Source organism: Protomyctophum parallelum, assembly GCF_964188405.1.
Source record: "Protomyctophum parallelum genome assembly, chromosome: 7".
NCBI lineage: Eukaryota > Metazoa > Chordata > Actinopteri > Myctophiformes > Myctophidae > Protomyctophum > Protomyctophum parallelum.
Genome location: NC_139705.1, coordinates 9,833,344 through 9,850,994, shown reverse-complemented (window position 1 = coordinate 9,850,994; position 17,651 = coordinate 9,833,344). Strand labels below are relative to the sequence as shown.

At 42.4% G+C, this 17,651-nt stretch overlaps 1 protein-coding gene across 2 annotated transcripts; it reads right to left on the bottom strand.

Annotated features, from left to right (window-relative positions):
- Positions 1-866: 866 nt before the first annotated feature.
- On the bottom strand, positions 867-16,865 carry irak1 (interleukin-1 receptor-associated kinase 1). Of its 2 annotated transcripts, none has more exons than XM_083769042.1 (14): positions 16,471-16,865; positions 13,003-13,170; positions 12,550-12,672; positions 12,118-12,197; positions 11,764-11,940; positions 11,247-11,311; positions 10,793-10,904; positions 9,940-10,052; positions 8,415-8,625; positions 7,109-7,177; positions 6,629-6,797; positions 5,067-5,161; positions 3,807-4,512; positions 867-3,262 (listed from the first exon to the last, which is right to left on the bottom strand). In XM_083769042.1, exons 1-14 carry the CDS (start codon positions 16,586-16,588, stop codon positions 3,192-3,194), a joined length of 2,277 nt encoding a protein of 758 aa, XP_083625168.1. In that variant the 5' UTR covers positions 16,589-16,865; the 3' UTR covers positions 867-3,191. The 2 variants fall into 2 exon arrangements, with proteins under 2 accessions (XP_083625168.1, XP_083625167.1); XM_083769041.1 differs by having other exon boundaries at positions 868-3,262; positions 5,067-5,176.
- Positions 16,866-17,651: the final 786 nt, after the last annotated feature.

Here is a 17,651-nt window from a genome sequence, read left to right as displayed (position 1 = left end):
TAAAAAATCAATCCTAAAAACAACCGGATAAAGTTCTCAACCCAGGAACAGAGAGTTCCACCTGGTTTTGATGTCCAGTATGATATTGTGTCTTGTGTGCTGAGGAAGTTTGAGGAGCACCTAAGATGTTTATTGTCACTGTATGGAACATACAACATTTTGTTTAGTGCATCCACATAAACAAATAGCGTAGCGGCATCAACAAAGAAAGAAAAGGATAGAGAAACATATAAACTGTTAGTCCGTCATAGTCAAGTCATCATAGTGTTGTCAATGAGAACAAATAGCAGCATCAACAAAGAAAGAAACACTGATAGAGAAACATCATAAACTGTTAGTCCGTCATAATAGTCAAGTTATCATAGTTTGTCGTCAATAAAAACATCCATAATACATAGGGGCGGCAAAGTAGAGTGGCCGGATGGTAACCGCAAGGTCGCCAGTTCGAACCCGGGATCTACTGCCATTTACTTCCATTATGTAAAGAATCACATTGGCTCTTATCTCATTAGCTAAACTTTAGCTAATGCCTGAAATGCCAATAGTGACTTGAAGTGTTTTTGTTGGTTTTTGACAGAAACACAACAACCATCAATAGGTTGTAAAGGAGCAGCAGGCCATGCTATTTAGAGTACACCAAAGTCCTGGAGGAAGAACTTCACCTTAATTTATTCTCTCAATGCGCTGTACTTCTTTGCTCATGACAACAGACATATGCCAGGCACAGGCTGATTCCCCTCTCAATTTAATCTGGGAGGTAAAATAGAACAGACGGGTGCATTGAGAAATGGCCAGTTTTTGAACTGATCTGGAAGTAGCTTGGGGAGGGAGGCCCTGTCTTAGTTCATTAGTTCAAAATGTATGGTGGAACTTTACCAGTTCCTTCTTGGTATTAATCATACCAAATTTCTGACATCTGAGTAGAGAAATTCACTAAGAATACACATATCTCGCTGTAGTGAAAGCAGTCAAAACAATTTGCAAGTTTATTTCAGGCGTCTTTTTTATGATGATCTCAACCACAATGCTGTAGGAATTATGTAGAATGTTCCAATTGGGGAAACTTCCCATACCAGTTCCCAAATGATTGGAGGATCTTAGAGCTGGGATGGATTTTCACAGATCAGGCTTTACAAGGAGCTAAAGAAGACAACAATATTGACAGCCATCCCATGTCATGTCACATGTATGTGTCAGTAAGGATAATGCAAATTATAATAAGGAAAATTATATTGCACATCCATTTAAAGGGCAGGACAGGCACAGGACTAATGGGCAAAATTACATATAAAGTCAACACACTGTGCAGACTTTCTTTTGTCATTCAGAAGGGATGTGTCAGTTATCAGCAAATATTTTCAGTCACTGAGTGAGTATTGAAAATAGCAAATCGTTGTATAACATACATTTAAGAGAGAGAGAGAGTACAGTACACAAACACACACTCATAACATTTGTAACTATATACTATAGGCCTAGAGCAGCCTGACAATCAACTATCCAATCACAGTGCAACTCTCTGTCATTCCCAGTCTCCAAAATAATTCACATCAAATGTTTTGCATGAATCCATATGGTTCAATACATCTGTGCAAGTATTACTAATACCCATATGGCTCATTTTGAGGTACAGTACTGTAGTTGCTTCAAACAAGAAGAGCGCAAAACACAATAACTACATTTTAATACTCCCATGAAATTATGTGACTGACAGGTAATACATGTGTTCGAATTAATACACACAAATAAATAGGTTATAGCAAGAGAAAAACAAATCCGTACCAGTACAATGTCTAATAACTAGTCTCATATTTTAGTTTGACATTTTATTATTATTTATGCCAAAATTAATCAACTTGTGTTTGTGTAGTTATAATAATATAATATTCGGCCACAAAGACGACAACACACTGGAAACACAAAGACACAAAACTGCACCATGTTCCATTTTGATTTGTGAATTATTTCATGATTATTCAGCTAAAATGTGTTAAAACAAATAAACATTTAACCTGAAAAATGTGTACTGTGTAGTGGAATACTGGCATTATCTCACATCTAATGCTGCTGCCAAATACATACAACAGTGGGCACTTTTTAAATCTGCTCTGAAGAAGGATGTCGCCGAAACACGTAGCGTTCTGAATAAAATATGAATAAATTGCATTTGAGCCAGTCTTGCACCTTTTATTTTAGACTGCTGCTTTTTCCACTTTGGTCGTTTATGTGTTAAACAGTGGAGGTCCTATTTGGCACACATTAGCAGTGATCCCCTTAAAAATGTCCATTCGCAGACAGAGGGCACACACTGCACGGATAGGTCGGCTACTCATTCGCATTAATTTGCATACTGCAGGGCACAAGAATAAACATGCAGCCTCAGCGAGTGCAAGTTGACATTTTACGGAAACCGGAATTGCGCTGCATAGAGTGTAGTCTAAAACAAAGCAATGAAATATTTATTAACAAAGTCAAACATTTGCACACACACTGCTACTGGTGGTGTGTGAACGGCATTATGGGAGTTGAACCAGGCACAGCAACTGGTCCAGCTGTGGACCGACTCGGCGGCGACTCCTGCGTGTTCAATGTTCAAACTGCCTCAGTAGGAAATTTGACCACGGCTCAACTCATATGCCTGACATTCCCTTTCTACCCACATTTGCTCACCACTGCCTTCCATGTTTCACATGTTTAATCCCCCTCTACAGCCTAGTCGCTGGCCCAGTGTGCCCAGGCATTGTAGCCACAGCCATCCCCACAAGCCCTACCGTACCACACCTTCAATAAAACCCTTCACCCTTCACTATTTTCTGAAACTTTAAGAGCGCCTGTCTGTTTAAGTGCTGACTTCATTATTACTTAAGGTGCGTTCAGACTTGAATTTAAATATTCACCTCGCGGCGCTCGCGCAACTTCTTGTCTTTGCATTGACTTTGTATGTAATCGCGCCGCTCTAACCCTCCAAGTCTGAACGCACCTTTAGGCTATAAATTTAAATTGGTTTATGCAACTCATGTGTGATTGTTGGTGGGTCCAACCCATACACACACACCTAGTAGCAGACAACCTCCAGTGACAGCGATTGCATAAAACCACCACTGTTGGCCCACCATTGACTATAAGTATGTATTTCTGCCTGCCTGTCAGTCTCACATTTCATTGTGCAGATATAAACCTGCCAAAACCAGTCAGTCAACATTGTAATCCAGTTCATCACTCTCCTCTGGTGCTCTGCTTTCCTCTCTGCTGCTCAGTCCACCTAACACAACACAACACAACACAACACAACACAACACAACACAACACGTATATATTAGTCACATGATATATTAGTAGCGGTAGTAATAGTTAAATAGTAGTCAAGGATTCCCCCAGGGGAAAAAAAAACAAAACTCAGCATGTAGATTTTAAGTTTAGGTTGCGCTCGTATGCAATGTATGAATGGCTCTATGTTGCCAGGCAACTGATAAAACCGGAAATTAACCAGAAGTGAAAAGTCTGCCTCTGTCCGCCTCAATGTAAAACAGATTTACTAAAAAGCATTTATCTCAGATTATTTTCCCAGTTTTGCATTTCTTTTCCAAAACAAGCTTTATTCACAGCCCATAACTAAAGCACCAATGATCACAGTTACAAAATGTATGTTTCGGGTGAAAGAAACTACGATAGTGCAGCAAGTAAACACAGCCGGTGTCGTTCGTTACTGTTCACACGGGACCAGTTGGCGTTCAAAATAAGACGGTGGCAGTGGCGGAATAATTAATTAATTAATACTTGGCACTAGGAGCTGTGTGGTTAGCTACCTGAGTTAGCAGGAGACACGGACCGCAGGGAACCTGCAGGAGACGAGGCTTCTCTGCTACCATAGTCCCCTGGGTAGGGCCCCTGTGTCCTGTAGGGGGCAGAAAAAAAGGGTCCTTGGTAGTTCCCTTTGAAAGTTCTACAGCCTCCATAGTTCCCTTGAGCATTGCAGGACGCTTGGTTGTTCCCTTGGTAGGTCCCTGGATAGAGCTCTTGGTTGCTCCTTTGAGTACCATAAGCTCCTAGGTAATTCTCATGGCTGGTACCGGCTGTGGCCCCTATAGAAGCAGCCCTCGCGGACTGGTCGCTAGTATAGAGATCTGGAGGGCTATGATGTTTCCCAGTTACAGCAGCATGCCCTGCAGGGTCCTTCGGTAGAGCACTGTATTGGGAGTATCCTTGACTCTCGTCTGACTCACATGGACCAACAAACGCAGCGGAACGGAGAGAGGAATGAGAGGAGAGAGAGGAATGAGAGGAGGCGAGAGACGAAGGCGAGGAGGGACAGGAGGAGACAGAGGAGGAGAGAGAGGGATGAGAAGCTGAGTGGTGTGGAGGGGGAGGTGTGCGAGAGGAGGAAGAGGACAGGCTGAGACAGTGGACTCCGTCTTCTAGTGGACATAATCCCATCTCCACGGAGACAGGAGGAGGCGGGCGGGGGAAGGTTTTCTGCAGAAGGCTGGAGACATCCTGGATCTTCTCAAATACCTGAAACACACACACACACACACACACACACACACACACACTGAAGCTGTATGCTTGAAAGTCTAACACATTATGTATTGTGTGTCGTATAGATAGAGCACCAAAATCTGACATAATTTATAAAGTTGACAAAGACTATCCTACTGAATAAAGGCTATAGAAGGAAATTCAAGCAATCCACACACTATTTCCACATAAAATGGTCAAATCGGTAGAAGAGAAGTATATGGTATATAACTTATATGGCTTGGGTGAAGTAAGCTGTTAAATTCTGCATCAGGGACAGGAGCATGATTTTGTGGTTTCAGCTTTCAGCTTCAGAATAGCATCCATATCTTGTTGAAGACCAGCAGCCTCAACCTAGCTTCTCCTACCCATCTACAGTTCTGACTCTGAGGAACCATGAAAGGTCTAAGGTTCTTCACATTTCAGATCTGATGGGATGTGCTGTGTTTTGTTGAGTTGTGTCAGGGTTTCTGTATAGTTGCTGTGTTGGGATTAGTACAGTTGTGTTGTGCACTTGTGCTTTGTATCAGTCACGTTGCTTTGTATACCTTTTTCATGTCAGGTCTCTTCTTTCTCAGTTTTTGCAGACAGTTAACGGCCAGAGCACACAGATCCACACAGCCAACAGGACCACCCACTTCTACTGACCCATGAGCAGCTTTTACAAGACAAACCAGAAGTATGAGGATCACAAATTACATACACACATTAATACATTACATTACCATACTGTGTAACATAGTTACTGTATTCTTGATATAATCATTCCCTTATATATTATTCACAATAACGATTCCACATAAAAGGTGTTTTTTTGTGTTCTCTAAAGACTATTTTTAGTCACAAATGTCTGCCCCCGACACTCATGCCAAAACGACACAGGCATTGGAAATGTACTCATGTATTTTGGAAAGGAGGAATTCTGTTTCAGCACCCAGCTGATGGCTGCTCAGGTGGTTATCAGGGCTGGGAGGAGAACCGCTGACCATCCGATTGATTACAAGATGGTCTCTCCACGTATGGCTGCTCTAAATTTAAAGTCAATACAGACTGTTTCTGTAGCGCTCATTTTGGAGCAGTAGGCCTAATTCTGTATTCTTGTTTCAAATGGAACTCTGGGCCTTGCCGTTCCAACAGTTACAGACAACAGAGCTACAATAACAGAGGTATCACCAAAACTACTACTACAATGGATGTTACACAGACTGACTTTAAAGTAATAATATAAGCAATAATATGTAAAAATGTAATGACCTTTTCTTTTTTTTTTGTATTTAGACAGCCAGCAATGGGTTAAAGGCTCCCAAAAAATGTAGTCTCTGTGACGCGTGAATACCGTTTGTGGCCGAGCATAGGCATGGTAACGCCCCGCCTGCCTGTGATTGGCCTACCGACACTGTCCTCCGAGGTGGATATGCTGGCGAGGGTGGTGGGATAGTATGCTTATGCCGTTTGCTTTGATGGAATAATTGATTGAACATGCACGCCATAATATGATTTGATTTGGGTGTGTTCTAAAATAAAGTGTTTGTGTGTTTGTGTGTAATTTGTTTGTATGTGTAAACTTGAAACATTATTGTACAATAAAAAGGTCTATTTTCCCCTCATCTATATCCTTTTTAGTGTAATAGTATTAGTTTACTATAATTAGATTAATACACAATAATCAACAGTATCAAAGCAAACGGTATAAACAATAAGTTTGCCCAAGCTGTCATTCTCTTGTAGCCTATTATTTATTTTTATTTATTTCTTGACAGTCAAGACGGGCAGTGTCAGTAGACCAATCACAGGCAGGCGGGGCGTTACCATGCCTCAGCCATGCCTATGCTCGGACACAAACGGAAATTCACGGCTCTGTGACACATCTAGGGGCTGCAATCTGCATTCAAAGATGTTACTAGAAGCTTTGTCATTGGTCGGGGAACAAAAAACCCTGGTCAAAATGACTAACCAATCAGGAAGTAGACAGGCGATGACACGCCTGTCTACTGACAAAGCTTCTCATATCATCAATATATAGCTCATTGTGTATATTGCGTATAGCTTTTTTTTATTACCACCATATTACCATAACATCCTTTCAGATAGGATAAAGTCCAAGTCTTACCTGCAGCCCTCTCAGTTGGTCCCACATAAGACTGCATGTGGATATTTGCATCCAAGTGGTGCTGACGGATATACAGACCGGCAGAGACCCAGCGACTCTGAGAGCCACTAAGTCTACTGGACCCACTGGTTCCACTGGTACTGTCCTGGGCCTCCAGAACCAGGTCTCTCTGAATGGATTGGAGACGGAACCTCAGTGTATATCAATGCGGCTGAACCGCAGTTTATCGTGACGTCACATTTACCGGTAGACTATAAGATAATGGGTGAAATTATCTCGTTTCTTATCAGATAATAATTATACAAATATCTCTAGTTTACTTATCAGATACAAATTATATACACATCTGTTTTATTATCAGATAACAATTTTAGACATATCACTAGTTTCTTATCAGATCATAATTACTGTATTCATATGTGTATATATACATAAATATTTTTTGTGTGTGTGTGTGTGTGTGTGTGTGAGATTTCTCACCAGATACACAGGTTTCGAGTGTGTATCCATTTGCAGAGCTCTGCGGCCTGTAATGACCTCCAACAAAACCTAAAAGAACAATAATGTATATATTTTATTTATAAAGTCAAGTGCATGAGAGATGCCAATATAAAATAGCAAACACATTAAAAGTCCTATGCACTACTAAAACACGCACAAGGAAGGTAATGCAACACGACAAATTATTTTTTTTCCTTTTCATGGGAATGTTTTATGCCACAACTTGTGTCACCCATTTTTTCACCCAGTGCCAATGCCTAAACTGTAATCCTGGGCACTACTCTCCCTCTGCCAACCTGGGGAAGGCCCTGAACTGAGCTCATGCTTCCTTCAATGCATGAGGAGTGAGCCGACTGCTTCTTATCACCCGACAGGGGGGAGTTTCCCCGGTAGGACATAGTGCGTGTCGTAGAAGTAACATGTTATTCCAAGTTTCCAACCAGTTCCTTTCCCATCCATCAGGCTGACCAGGGGGAGGCAGTATAGACACCAGGATCGCTGCATGTTTTTTGTGAGGGTACCTACCCTAGAATGAGACTCTCGCCCCTTTACCAACTCGCCCCAGCGATTTCTTTTAATGTAGTTAACAGTTAATTTAGTATTTCCCTCCCTCTCTGAAATTATCTTGTATACAGATTTATTTGATTGCATAGTAGTCGATCTCTATACTCTGTAAAATTTAGAAAGAACAGCATGTCACAGAGACTATGTGACTGCTTAATTCAGTTAATTTCGTTTTATTAATCACATTTCTTCCATGTAGCCCATGTTTTGTAATGGCATCATCATGCTATTATGCCCGTGGATATACCGACCTTTTAAATAATAACAAACATGAATTATGTTTTTTATTTACAGCTCAGTGGCCTTGTGGGTAGAGTGTCCGCCCTGAGACTGGGAGGTTGGGGTTCAATCCCCGGCCGGGTCATACCAAAGACTCTAAAAATGGGACCCAGTGCCTCCCTGCTTGACACTCGGCATCAAGGGTTGGATTGGGGGTAAGTCCCTGCGACATACTAGCGTCATGTCCAGGGGGTGTACTTGTACATCAAGCTGCCTCACGCTACAGAAACAGGAGATAGACTCCTGCCCTATGATCATGCAAACTCCACACTCCAACAATTCTGTTTTTTTATGAGGTAGTGGAAACACACTGGAAACCTAACTCTTCACAGGCCAATGCATGAGTGGAATGTGGTAGTATAGAACAAGTCATAGTCGTATGTTCTTGTATATAGAATACAATTCTGACAAAGCATGTTAGGCCATTCATTCAGTGTCTCACCACTCCAAAGCTGTAGACGTCCACTGCCGTTCCCAGTTCCCCATTAAACACGTACTCATCTGGAAGGTAAGGCAGCGTCCCGCAGACTTTGGAGGTCAACGCCACCGAGGCGCTCTTACCAGCTGAATTCATATCTGGAGGCTTAGAGAACCGAGCCAGACCAAAGTCTCCCAGTTTAGGAACCAGATACTGGTCCAATAAAATGTTAGAACTGGACTCCCCAAAAAAGACAATAACAAACAGGGACAGATGGAAAGAATTTAATTAGCAGTAGTAATATGAATGAGTCTAATATTAGCAGTAATAGTAGACATAATTGCGACCGAAGGTCGCAGTTAACTATTGCATTTTTTGCCACGTCACGTCATGTCACTCACAATCCCCATACAATATTGAGACGTGTGGGGACATGTCACAATATTATACTATTATACTATACTGTATATAGGAGGGGCTCCTATATACAGCTTTTGTCTGTATATGTGCCATTGACAATGAAAGGAGAAATTAGGTCAAATGTCCACCAAATATGACGTACATTTGTGGCAACACAAACATTAAATGTCGTTGACATTTTGACAATGAAGGGAATTTACGTCATATGTAGACGAGCAAATCGGCTAACCAATCATATCAATTCAGCTGTTCATGAGATGATGTATAATGATAAGAGCGCCCCTGACTTCACACAGGTGTGATATTTGTCACTCAATTTGTCACGTCATATATTGTGCCCAGGTCTCGTGACATCACTATGAGATCATATGGGATGATAGTAAAATCCCCATACATGGGGAAAGCCCCCATATATTGTGCCCAGGTCTCGTGAAATCACTATGATATCATCAGGGATGATAGTAAATCAGGGATCATATCATAGTAAATGCAACCTGCTGTCGCAATTAAGCCCATATGGACATCCCTGATGTCATCAGTATTAGTATATGGATATATGTCAGAACCTGTTCTGACATTCCATATGTTGATCCTTCCCCATCCATCCTTCCTCTTCGATGTCTCCCTTTTGACCGATTCAAATTTCAAACTCTAGACGGGCCTGCCCCAAAGTTATTTGTGCAGCCGTGCCTGGCAGCCGGCGAAAAGAGTTCTAAACAGGCCCGAAAATTAAGGCCCGGCCCTACCTGTGCCCTCGTCAAACCCTGTACACTCAAGACACTGCCACCGCTGGCACCCTTAGATCTCCATATATGGAGCTGACCTGTTCTGACATTCCATATGTTCATCTGACCTCATCAAACCCTGTACACTCAAGACACACTCCATATATGGCCAGTGCATGAAGGGCAAGGTCGCTTCTCGCCCCCCAGGCGTCTTACAGGTAGTGTTACTAAGTATTTACAGTAACAATAATAACAGTAGTACTCCCCCTCTCTCCATTTGTGCACACCGGGAGTGTACAAATGTAACCCATACCATGGTCCAGTTGCTTACATTTGTCCACTCTGAGAGTGAAATTAGCACTGAGGATGTACTATCTAGACTAGTACTAGTGTGATGGTGATACCTCTTCACATCTCTATGTATCAGAGGTACCGGAGAACTGTGGAGGAACTGTAGAGCTCTGGAGGCTCCTTCAAGCACACTGACACGCTGTGACCAGGAGAGGCTCCCGGCAGCCTGGAACAGACACATACTCACAAATTAACTAACACAAACCAAGGGGAATAAGCTCTATGCACACAGAATAACTCTTCCTACTGCCGGCCCCCTTCCCTAGACTTCCTTCACAGATGTTGATGATACTATAACGAAGGCTCTGTTCCATTCTGGTCAAACAGAGTCAGCCTGCTGCTATTGTGCATGTTGGATCACTGACTGCTACACAAGTCAGTGGGGTCTCATAAGTGTACTTGAGTGGGTTGCAAATAGCCCCGTGTGTGTGTGTAACTCTGAGTGTACTTGAAATGACAACCACTGTACAGTGTACACTAAACTAAATGGAACAAAGCTTAATTGGCATCATCAAACGCAGCAGTGTGCAGGGACCTTTATTCTGTGTGCATAGAGGCAGGCTACTGAAGCCCATTTCCACGTTCTCGTTCAGCCTGCCCTCTACAGATCGATTGACCAAATCTGTAGAGGGCACTGTGGAGTAAATAAAATAATTTCCGTCTGGCGGACGGAGAAGGTTTCCCCTCCACAGCGTTTGTTTTGTTTTTTGAAAAACTTAAAAACAAATTAGAATTGGAAGTGCAATTATTTTTGTACTGCACCAAGAGAGCTTAATAGTTACATTCAAAAAAGATACCAATGTTGTCCGTTAATAATGTTATATAGAATTCCTGAATAATGTATGAAACTATTTAATAATGTTAAAGAAAACACTTAATAATCTTGTATGGACATGAAGCAGTTACCTTGTGTAGCTGGTCTTCCAGAGAGCCCAGCTCCATGTAGTTGTACAGCAGGCAGTAACTACCTCCTCCTATGCTGTACCCTAACAACTCTACTATGTTAGGATGTCTGTACCTGCGCACGCACGCACACACACACACGCACGCACACGCGCACACACGCACATTGAGGTGAGAGTAAAGGGCAGTCCATACTGTCTCCGACCACCGAACTTTTTGATTTTTTTCTCCGAAGTAGAGTTCGGCGAGTCACAACATATGGGAGTGCAGCTTTCAGAACAAAAATTCGGAGGAATGCGTTTCAGAAGTTGCGAGTTACGTCATGTTGTAGTTGTACCGGAGCTTTCCGACGAAAAGTTTGATGGTCGGAGACAGTATGGACTGCCCTTAACAGTAAATCCACGCATGCACGCATGATGGGTAGATGGATGGATGGATATGGTTTAAATATTCTTACTGTGATAGTTTGTCCATCTCTGTACTGAAACTTTCCTTTACAAGACTCCAGTCTAAAGCACAATCCTTTAAACAAAAGCACACATTAATTAAACTGATTAATAACATACAATTATACTATAACAAATCAAACGACGGGCACATATTGGTCTCCATGAAATCGTTAAGTATGAGATTTCTTTCACAATGCAGCTTTAAATTCAAATATATAAATTTATATATATTTATTTGATTTCAAATATTAATCCATTTTGGGCGGGAACCCCTTTTGGTGTTTTAAACATATTATAATTTAGCTATTGACAAATAGCAGATCTACAAGCTCATAGCGCCACCGAGTGGCGTGCTACGAGCTTGTAGGTCTGCTATTTTTGAAAAATCGTGAACATTTTTATTTCAGAAAACTGGAGGATTTAGAAGATTTTTTATTTATTTTTGAGGTCAGGCCTAAAATGGGTTAAACAACAAATCAAACAATTATAAAACATTTGAGACAGACGTAGCAGGGCAGACTGTACCTTTTTCAGTCTTTTGACAGCATAGGTTTTGTTCCTCATGGTAGCTCTGTACACGTTCCCAAACCCTCCCTCCCCGATCTGTCTCATCTCAGAGAACCGGTCGGTCCCCTCCTCCAGCTCCTCATAGCTCCAACACATGGCTTCTCCACCCAGAACCCAAACGCTGACTGGAGGCGGCTGGTGGGGGTATTAGGGGAGGGGGAGAGAGAGAGAGAGAGAGAGAGAGAGAGAGAGAGAGAGAGAGAGAGAGAGAGAAAGATTTAAGACAACCAACATACACACACAAGCTACTGTATAAAATGCTGATGGGTATTGTTTTGATCGATTCCTCAGATGTGTGTGTGAGTGTGTTACCTGTGTGTGTTGTTGTATTCCTGACTGTAAACTGGAGGGAGGGGGGCCTGGCTTGGGAAGTGGGGTTCTGCTTACTTCGACTGAACACACACACACACACACACACACACACACACACACACACACTGACACTGTCAATCATCATAGCATCCTGTTCATTGCTAGCGGCTGCCTGTTGGGTATAGAGAGGCCGCCTGGGAAATAGAAGGTCGGTCCCAGGTTTGATTCCCGGAACAGGCCCCGGCAATGTATCGAGGTGTCCCTGAGCAAGACACTTTGTATTCCAAGATCATGTTGCTGACCCAACTGCTGGCCCAGTATGTTGGGTATATGGTCATTTTGTGTGTGTAGTCACTAGATGGCGCTGTCAAACTGAAATAGTATAATATAGTTGTGCTCGATTTGTTTCTACTTTGACTGCATGTTTCTTACCAGTGATGTTAAAAGTGTTGGTGGGCAGGGTGGGAGAGGGTTGGGGGGAATCCGGACGAGGGGGAGCAAGTTGAGCAACCGTAGGGGAAGGGAGAGGCGGGGGTTTCACATACTCCGGACTCCCTGGAGAGAGAGAGAGAGAGAGAGAGAGAGAGAGAGAGAGAGAGAGAGAGAGAGAGAGAGAGAGAGAGAGAGAGAGAGAGAGAGAGAGAGAGAGAGAGAGAGAGAGAGAGAGAGAGAGAGAGAGAGAGAGAGAGAGAGAGACGTGAGAAAGAGAGACGTGAGAAAGAGAAACGTGAGAAAGATATAAATAAAAAATGTCAGAGTCAGAATAATAATTAGGGGCCTGGACCGGGATCCTTATAATCGCAATTGTTTGTGTAACAATTAACCGTCAACTTAAATTTGTAATCATGACAGCCCTAATAATAATAACAAGAGGTGAGGTCTTACAACTGAGGATGAGGTCGCGGGCTCTGAACTGCTCCTGACATTCCAATAGTTGGATCAGATGGCCAACCGTGCCATTCTTGTTCGCCCAGTAGTTCATCACCTTGTCAGTCCGCATCTCTCTCCTCTCAGCCAATCGGACTTGAGTCTGGTCTGGCAGCACTGCAGAGGCTGCATGTCAGGAAAGAAATCACACCCGTGTGAAGTGAGGGGCGCTCTTATCATCGTCCATCATCATACATCATCTCATTCCGGCCAATCAGAATTTGCATCCTCACTCTTCAATGTTTGTGTTTACACACACCCTCAAAGCTGGACATAGGAGGGGCTAGCGCCCCTCAAAAATAAATATGATTAATAAAACTTTGTGACATAAAAAAAAGTTTTTGTAATTCTTAGTTTTTGTAGGTTTTCTGAAGCTCAATTGCACCCAAAAAACCTAAACTTTTAACATTCAGTAGATGTTTTGTGGTCTGGGGTTTTCTGGCTCTAACATGTGCTCGGATTTTCCTGCTGTTTGTGATGCCACAGCCTGCAAATCCCATATATGTCAATAGGGTTTTCCAGCAGATGTCACTGTTTTACTGTTTTGCCTGTTTTCATTGTAGCTCAAAGGGCTTCCAAACCCCAGAGAAAACTCCAGCCCATAGAAAATCCACTGAATGTTCAAAGTTCAGTTTTTTAGGGTGTAATTGAGGTCATGGAAAAAGTCAAACAAAAACAAAACATTTAAATAAATGAACATTAATGTCATGAAACCTTTCAATTGTAGGCCTGTTTTGTCCCAACGGCGCTTCTGTAACACGCGAGAGAGCATAACAATACGTTTTAACAGCAGGAGAACGGCGACTCTGGGTGTACAAACCTAGGCGTGCCTGCTGTCATTTCTAGGTCCTCGTATTGGTGATATGGAGGGTAAACAAAGCAACACATGAATTTGATTGGCTATCGCCGGACGATGACGTCCAAAGATACAATATTTTTCTCCGCCCACTTTTCCACTATCGCCTCTTCACCTGCTATCGCTGGTAGTCGCCGGGTCCCATGGACAAAAGAAACGCACTTCCGGAAAATACGCAGGCTGTCGCCCGCTGTTAAAACGCACTGTAAGACCTAGCATGCAGCCACACATACTCTGAGCTGAGCTCACCTCAGAATTTCTTTTGCCACTACCACTCGTTAAAAAAACCCAAGAAAGGAATTCTCCTTTAATTCTGTAGAAGCTGAAGAGCAGTGATGTATGGTAATGTTGGTTCGGGGCTTTGTTTTGTATTCCCCTAACTGTGCACTCCTTTTAGTTTCTTATTCCTAGTTAGTCTTGTTTTCATTTCCTATTTTGGTAGTCTGATGTTCACGCCAGTGTCCCTGTCCCCTGTGTATATAATGATTTTATTGTTTGTTCCTTTTTTCCTTATTGGAGTGTTTTTCTCAGTGGGAGGTCGGAGCGAGGGAGGGAAGGAAGGTGGGGATTTGTTTACAAATTAAAACATTCTCTTTGTTTGCAAATACCCTTTGTTGGGGTTATTGGGCTACAGCACATTTAAACATAATAATTGGTCTTCTGCATTTACCCATCCCAACTAATAGAAGCAGTGGCTGCCATTAATATGGCACCCTGGGAGCAGTTAGGGGTTAAGTGTTTTTAGAGAATTGCCTTGTGGTCTACATGCACTGCAGTGTAGCCTACACCATTATTGGAACCTATATCTAAATTTCTTTCAATCCCTCTTCTCTGTCGTGTTTTTATAACAAGGAAATCCCGTTTTGTATTTCCTCTTTATTTTCCCCATACAAAGGTTATATCATTGTTGGCTTACAATATTATGCCAACCCCCTCGCACTGATAACACACGGTAGCCACTCGCCCTTGGCGAGTGGTCTGGGCGAGTGGTCTAGGCGATTCGCCAAAACGTCAAGTCCACTCGGTATTCTAACACACTGGCACAGATAGGTACCAGTAGGCAGGACCATGAGAGTAACAAAATAAAAGCTCAAGTTAAACAATACTGCATTAGTGACAATAAATTATAAACATGTATGCTACATATTCATTTCCTAAATTATGTAGGGCTCTACAGTAAGAATACTATTATTATGTACTTGTTTTCGGATAGCAGAGGGATGGAAGATGGTATACAGTATACACAGTCCAAGTTGTAGTTGTTTGCTAAACATAGATAGTGGATTGATGGAAGATCATGTACACTGCCCGAGTTCAGTGCGTTCCGTGCTTGCTCTGACTACAGAGTGTCCGGGCTTTGGACAGCTATAGGGCCCCTGCCAAGGCTCATATGGAGCTGGCCTGTTCTGACATCACTCCATATTTGGGCATGCCTGACACAGAACCTGTATATAGGAATAAAGGGACACAGAGAGAGAGATACAAAAATATCCATATATGGGCATAAATGGATACAGACAGATGGTTGGAGTGGGTACACTGACACCGGTATGCAACGGGTGACACCGGTATGCAACGGGTATTGCATAGCCGGGTGGGGCATGGATCTCCATACTTCCATCGTTACCGGCTCGGTGCTCTACAGCCGGGCACCAGTCTAGTTAATGAAATTACTTTTCCTCACTTCTGAACGTGTTTTTTCAATTCCTTTTTTATTTAATTATTTTGGAGAAAAACAGCTAAAATGAATATCATATATCAAAATACTGAATCAAGCAACTTAAAAACTCTCCAGGATGTACACAAAAGCCTGAGTAGTCAGGAGTAGAAGATGAAATGACCACACAAAAAATAAAGTGAAATATCCCTTTAAAGTACAAAAGTAAGTATAGGCTATGTAGGACTAGCCTGGCTAATAAGCCAGACCGAATCAGCCGTTGGCAAAACAAATGTGCCTGCCGGCCATTTCCTACCACTGCACCACTCAGTTCACACGGGTGTGATTTTTAAAATTGTGTGCTGTATCATACAGCACAGTTCCATACAAAAGGATGCTAAAAATGTTATTGTGTAGGCTACAGTATAGGCCTACTTGGTTATATAACTTAAATGCAGCCTAGGCCTACTTAGTTACTTTATACCACTGCTTATTGTTATTCACTGACTGACTGACTGCAGTCAGTGTTATGAAGGTAGCCTAGCTATACCAGAATCAAACAGGTTAACAACAAATAAACAAGCACTCTCTCTTTCTCTCTCTTTCGACTCGCACGCACGCATGCAGTCACACACACACACACACACACACACACACACACACACACACACACACACACACACAATACGAGACTGCTCGCCCCTTTACCAACTCGCCCCGCGATTTTTTTAAATGTAGTTAATAGTTAATTTAGTATTTCCCTCCCTCTCTGAAATGATCTTGTATACAGATTTATTTAAATTATTTGATTGCATAGTATATGACGAATACACACACACACACACACACACACACACACACACACACACACACACACACACGTTAATATTATTATTAAGTTGTCTTGTCTTACCGAACCTGGTCCAGTCAGAGTTGGAGAGGCTGTCCATGATTCGGCAGAACTGACACATCACAGCAGGCGGTATGTCGTATAAATATTCACTCATAATGTTCCTATTAGCAGCAGCCATGTCTTTATACCGTTTATATACAGTGTTTTACACATGAATGTCCTCCTTAGCCGTTAGCCTAAAAACCCACACCACAGACATGAATTCACACCAGTCAAACACATTAACCAGGTGAAAAGATGTCAAGATGACATGTTGACGCCCAAACTCTTCATTTCTATGGACGTTTTCTGCTCTTACGTTCCCGCCCGTTATCGCGTAGGCCTACTGACAACAAAAATAACTTTTATGTGAAAACACTAATGTCACAACTTTTCACACTTTCATGTTCCTCAAATCAATGGGCAGCGTCTAGTGAGCTAATCTAGTGAGCTAATTTAAGACTTCCGGTGGACGATCTCTTCAAAATAAGAGTACCCTCTAGAGTATTGAAAAAAAGTTTAATTTGCACATTAAAACTACAAATTAAGCATTTAAATGATGCTATATGATGCTATAAGACACACATTATGTTTCTGTGTAAGAATAAGTAATTAAATCCTTATAATAATAATAATAATAAAGTTATCTAAATGGATAAATGCTATTCACTGGAGTGCATGGACTTTATAAAGTGGACACTGGACAAAAGACGGCTCCGCAAGGCAACTATCTGGACATACCCACGCGTTCGGGGAGATGTCCTATACCACACCCCACTCTCCGCTAAGCGGGAGAGGTGTAAAATTCACAGTAGCAGACCTTCTACTGGGGTCAAGGCTGACAAAAAGTACCGTTTCCGGACCCAGAATGGACACTGGACAAAAGACGGCTCCGCGAGGCAACTATCTGGACATACCCACGCGTTCGGGGAGATGTCCTGTACCACACCCCACTCTCCGCTAAGCGGGAGAGGTGTAAAATTCACAGCAGCAGACCTTCTACTGTGGTCAACGCTGAAAAAAGTACCGTTTCCGGACCCAGAATGGACACTGGACAAAGAGGCCTCCGCGAGGCAACTATCTGGACATACCCACACGTTCGGGGAGATGTCCTCTACCACACCACACTCTCCGCTAAGCGGGAGAGGTGTAAAATTCACAGCAGCAGACCTTCTACTGGGGTCAATGCTGACAAAAAGTAC